Source organism: Sceloporus undulatus, chromosome 2 (assembly GCF_019175285.1).
Source record: "Sceloporus undulatus isolate JIND9_A2432 ecotype Alabama chromosome 2, SceUnd_v1.1, whole genome shotgun sequence".
Taxonomy (NCBI): Eukaryota; Metazoa; Chordata; class Lepidosauria; order Squamata; family Phrynosomatidae; genus Sceloporus; species Sceloporus undulatus.
The window spans coordinates 109724901-109730965 of record NC_056523.1 but is presented as its reverse complement, the minus strand read 5'-3'; the positions used below and the strand labels follow the sequence as shown (position 1 = coordinate 109730965).

The 6065-nt window shown below is 39.6% G+C and overlaps 1 protein-coding gene across 1 annotated transcript in view; it reads right to left on the bottom strand.

Annotated features, from left to right (window-relative positions):
- BOD1 (biorientation of chromosomes in cell division 1) overlaps positions 1-6065 on the bottom strand; it is a 30496-nt gene that overhangs the window by 6853 nt on the left and 17578 nt on the right. The window contains exon 2 of the mRNA XM_042451910.1: positions 3680-3804. Within this exon, the coding sequence (XP_042307844.1) occupies positions 3680-3804 (125 nt within the window). The remainder of the gene's footprint in view (positions 1-3679; positions 3805-6065) is intronic.

The following is a 6065-nucleotide window of genomic DNA, read 5'->3' as shown; positions in this document are numbered from 1 at the left end:
AGCCCTGTAGATAAGACATCTCCAAGATTCCTTGTCCTCCATTGCTCTGCTGAGTTCCTACAAATGCATACCCATGACCTCTTTTATAGAGTTCATCCATCTAGCATGCTATCTTCTTCTCAATCTGCTTAGTTACAGCATTATTGTTTTTTCCAATGAATTGTGCCTTCTCATGGTGTGGCCAAAGTACGACAACCTTAGTTTAGTCATCTCGGCTTCCAGAGAGATTTCTGGTTTGATCAGTTTTAGGACCCATTTGTTTGACGTCTTGGCTGTCCATGGCATCCTCAGCAATCTTCTTCAAAACCACACATTGAATGAATTTATTTTCTTCCTTTCCACTTCCTTAACTGTCCAGCTCTTGCATCCATACATGGTAATAGGGAATACAATGGCTTGTACAATTCTAACTTTTGGGCTCAGTTTAAATTTAAACCTTTAAATTTTAGAATCTTTCATAGCTGCTCTACCCATTCTTAGTCTTCTTGACTGCAGTCTCCACTTCAATCAATATTTGATCCTAGGTATGAGAACTCTTTTACTATTTCTATATCCTCATTGTCTAGGTTGAATTTGTGTAAATTCACCATGGTGGTTATCTTTGTTTTCTTTATGTTCAACAATAAGCCTGCCTTTGCACTTTCTTTTTTGATATTCCTTAGTTACAGTTGTCCTAGGTCTATGATGTTTTCTGGTGGGAGTATTTTGTCATCTGCATACTTCAGATTGTTGATATTCCTTCTTCCTATTTTCACTCCTCTTTCTTCTGTGCTCTTCTTATTCAAGCAAAAAAATAGCCTATTTTTGAAAACTGAAAATTACTTCGGAGCTGAATTAAAATGTGTTTATTTCTTGCTATAGCTGCACAATTAGCATTTATTTCAATACACCATAGTATTATATTTTAACTGTTATTTTTATGTGTTTTTTAAAATTGTGTTTGTATTTTAACATGTTGTACCATGCCTTGAACCTTGAAGAGAGGTGGGAAATATAAATAAATACTATTATCACACTTTTCCAGCAATCAATTGTTGCAGAGAAAAAATGGAGGGATAATATTCTTTATAAAAATTGTGGTTATTTTGTCTATAGATTGGTAAAAACTTTTTTGTGTCTTTGTTTATGTGTATTTTTCTGGGATGATGTCTTTATCTTCCCTTACCTTCTCCAAAAACCCTGTGGCCTCAAAAAAGATTAAAATTTACTGTTTTAAGTATAAAAAAAATCTGCCACCATTTTACTGATTAATAATTTAAGGCACACCTACACAGGGCCATGCACACAACAGGACTGTATTCCTTGGACAATAATGCAGGAGAGGGCTCCCATGGCAGAAATCTTATAGAGTCAATAAATCCCATATCTGTTCTAGAATGCGGTGGGAAACTGTAAACAGATGAAGACCCCCCCCCCATGCAAGCCATGGTCAAACTGGCCAACACAATTTGATTTCTGGAGATGGAACTTTTCCATCTAGATCAGGCCTGTACAACATATGGCCCTGGATTTTGGGTGGCCTGCAAGGATGTAGAATGACTTCAAGGCTCCTCTGCTACTTGGCCTCCTACAGAGGAGAGGGCCATGTGCAGGACAGGCAAATACTCGATTTAAAAAGCTTCTCCACTGCTTGGCTTTCTCCTGAGAGGCCAAGCAGCAGAGAAAGAAGAGGGGCAAAGACTCATCCCTTAAGGCTTCTCTGCCACTCAGCTTTCTCTTGAGGAGAGAGGGTCAGGCAAAGGAGGGGGGAGGAAAGATATGCTATCGGCTGGGACTTTTAGTCACCCCCTGAGTGTGTGGTCATTTTAACTCCCTGGGAAACAGTGGAGGAACAAAGCCTTGTCAAGGCAGGTAAATTTTTAATTTATTTATTTTTATTTATTTAGGTAGTTATATCCCGCCCTTCAGCCCTAATGGCTCTCAGGGCGGCTTTCAATTATATTTTTAATCAGACAGTTCCCTGCCCTCAGGCTTACAATCTGAAAGACACAAAGCAAAAGGAGAAGGGAATGATGGAGGGAAAGGGGATGAGGTCCAGTGGTTCTTCTCTCCCTCTGAGGCCTGGACCAAGGCAGATGGATTGGAGGGAGGGCTCTTCCTTCTTCCAGGCTGGCCCTGATGGAGCTGGCCCTGCCTGGTGAACTCCCTCACCGGCCGAAAGGTAATGACTGAGCCCCACTTTGAATGAAGGATTCCCTAGACACTGGGATTTGGGGTGGGGCTTGGGGTGGAGGCTTGCCTAGAAATGTCTATAGCACAGAGGATGGATCTCCACAGGCTACTTCACGTCCATAGGTAATTAGAGATTCTCCTTCCTGTTCTAGGCATATTCCATTATTTTTAAAACCTGTTATTGTCAGCTCTCATCACTACTTGACAACCCAGTAGTATAAAGAAAGAGACACTACAGTAATTACTTTGCACAGTTTAAAAGAAACTTTACATTCTCCAAACTCTCAGCACACATCAGTAAGACAATCTTGCTTATCTTAGTGTTTTATATGACTAAGAATTGGAATCCATTGTTTTCTCTACATGCTCCAAGGCCAAGATAACTCTAATTGCTCTTGGACTATTGATTGTGTTAACATGAAATTGGAAATTTGCAGAAACTTTGGACCCTGCTGTTACAGTTATGCTCTGGCTGTTAACTCATAGGATTGGGAGGCTGGTATGTTATATTATAGACATTAGTGTAATTAAGTTGATATAATACACAAAAATAAACAGTTAAGCCAGCCCGACCTTCTTCAAAATGAGGGGGTGATCTCTACCTATTTGAAGAGAACACATGCTGTGTTGAGTGAGCTAGATTATTTGCAGGAATAGCTGAAGGAGCCAAATTCAGAAAACTGGTTACCACTGCACTCTGCTGGACAAAAAAGTAACTTATAATATTAAACCACATTAGCTATTGTACCTTATATTGAAAGTGGCAAATACCTCTCCCACCAAAAAACCCTGCAATTTCATAAGATGCTGCACTCAAAACTGTGGCTGCTTATATATCCCTATAAGGGTGATCACAAGTTCCACTTTGGCAGCAATGTAAGTCCCATGTAGGCATTCACTGTTCCTCTCAATCTATTACAACTGTGTGAGAGAATGTAGGGATGCACTAGATAGACCTGGCCATTATGATGCCATATATGACCGTCTGCCACATGCTGATGGATGAATGCTTTATGCAGGATCCCCATGAAATCTGGAACCATGGTTCTCACAGGGGTGGGTAAAGTGACTCTCCTGGTGGTTTTGGATAACATCTCCCACAGTCCCTCACCATTGGATTTGCTAGTTAAGGAGCTGTGAACCAAATGTATGTGCTGAAATGCCTGTTCCAAGTCATGTGCAGTCTACATGAATACAGGACTCTCAAAAGTGGGGACAGTGGGGCTGTGCATAAAGGTGTGGCAAAAGGCATGTGACCAGCCAACATGTCCCCACTTTTCCTCCCTCCCACAATTTTCACTGCAGACAAGAACTGAATATACAAACAGCTATGATGTTGGTGAGTAATAGGATTGTAACATTTCAAAAGATTAAGGGTCATAATCTTCCCAGAAGTCTTACACAAAGCATATTAAATTTCGGAGTGTCATGCCAAGCTAAAAATTTACTCTCAAGGATTCAAAAATGATTCATCATTGCCACTTTTATTTAAGCAGCATTTACTTACTGAATCACACTCTGCCTGAGGCCATTCCGTAGCTGGTTTTTGTTCATTGCGGGGTTCCAATCCTGCTTATCCAGGTGGGTAGACACAAAGTTGTCCACTTTCTGTCTCAAATTCTGGTAGGCTGGCTGAACAAAATAGCCCAGTTAATACAACCTTGAAGGGTTTCTTGGAAAATCATCCCTTGATATCTCTTTGAAATGCAGTTTTCTACCCTATTGTTGAAACTTTTACTAGGAAAAATGGTACATGGATGGATGGGATGCCAAAGCTTGTTGTAGAAAATTAAATGTAAAATCTTACACCAGGCATGCTGGGGAAAAAAAACTGTCATGTACTTGATTTATTAATGGCTACAATATTCCATTTAAATTTGGGATGGTCTGTTCGATTTACTTAAATTATACACAGGTTGAGTCTCCCTTATCTGGAATTTAAAAATCTGAAATACTCCAAAATTGAATACTTTTTTTCATGGGTGGTTAAGACAACGATGCCTTTAGTTTCTGATGTAGCACCTGATAATCGTTGACAGTCTCCTATCTAAGCACCATCCAGAGCTGACCCTGCTTAGCTTCCAAGATCAGATGGGATCTTAAGTTTTTAGGATATTTAGGCCCACTGCACAATTCCTACTTCTCATTTTTTGGGGATTAGAATCAGTCTGTTGCCCTTGTGTCAATCCTCATGCAACTTAGTTTAATTATATCATGGTTGGTTAAGCAATTTCCATAAAGTGAGAATCAGGAAATTGTGGCGTAAGGGCTGCTTATAACACAGGATAATTATTTACATTTGTTATAAGCAGAAATTAAATGTAAATGAAGGAGTGTAGAATTTGATACTGTAGGTATGATTGTTGTCTTAACTGAGTTACAACCATGCACAGAAACCTCATGCAATCACACACACAGCCCTAGCAACACAATACAGATTGACTATCCCTTATCCAAAGTGCTTGGGAGCTGAGGTGTTTTGGACTTTTTCAGCTTCTGGAATACCATAATGAGATATCTTCAAGATGGGAACCAAGTCTAAACCCAAAATCCATTTGTTTCAGATATACCTTATATACATACTCTGAAGGTAATTTTATGCACCAGATTTTTAATTATTTTGTGCATGGAACAAAGTCTGTGTACACTAAATCATCAGAACGCAAAGGTGACACTATCTTACCCATGTGGACAATTCTGGCTTTTTGCAGATTTCAGATTTCTGGATAAGAGACACTCAACCTGTACTCACAAGCATGGGAATCATTTGACACCATATTTAAAGGATTGTTACTGTTAACTGCCTGCAAGTTGACTTTGACTTACAGCGACCCTGTGAAGAGAGACCTCCAAGTTACCCTACCTTCAACAGCCCTGCTCAGATTTTTCAGACACAGGATCATGGCTTCCATGATTGACTCTATTCATCTTTTCACCTTATCAAGCATTATTAATGTTTTTTTAGTGAGTCAGGTCTTCTCATGTTATGTCTCAAGTATAACCATCTCAGTTTAGTCACATTAGATTCTAGAGGGACATTTCAGCCTTGATTTGCTATAGGACACATCTATTTATCTTCTAGCACTCCATAGTATCTGCAGAACTCTCCTCCAGCACCACATTTCAAATGAGCTGATTTCTTCCTGTCAGCTTTCTTTACTGTCCAGCTTTCACAACCATACATGAAAACTGGAAATACAATGGTATGGGCAAGCCTAACTTTGGTATTCATTGATATATCTTTACACTTCAGGTCTAGCATCTTTATAGCTGCTCTTACAAGTCCTAGTTTTCTTCTGATTTGTTGGCTGCAGTCTCCATCCTGATTAATGACTGAGCCAAGGTATGGAAGATCTTGAATGTCTTCATCATCTACTTTAAAGTTATGTAAATCACCTGTGGTCATTATTTTTGCTTTCTTCATGTTCAACTGTAACCCTGTCTTTGCTCTTTCTTCAGTAATCTTTCCAAGTTTTTCCCATTTTCTGCCAGTAGTATGGTATCACATGCATATTTTAAATTTAGTATAGTTTTAAACTTGAGTGCTAAGAAAACTAAGGCTATGCTTCAGTAGTAGCTTGAAAGACTCTCCCCTCTTCTAAGTAGGATGGATCAAGTAACTACTCTTTAAGTTGCAGAAGAAAGTTCTATGATGAATCTACATGTTATGAGCTTTCCCAGGATAAAGGGGAAAGCTATGAATAGTTACAGTACTTGGGCAGGCTTTGCAAAGAGGCTATGGTGGAAGTCTACCAATAAGAGTTTGACAGGCCATGGTCAGAGAACCTGGAGCCTAGACCAGATTAAGTTGGTCAGGGCCCTGAAGCAATTTCAAAAATGCTCCTTCTCCTTTGCTCACACAGTTCAATATGTGTACTATTTGGGGGGGGGGG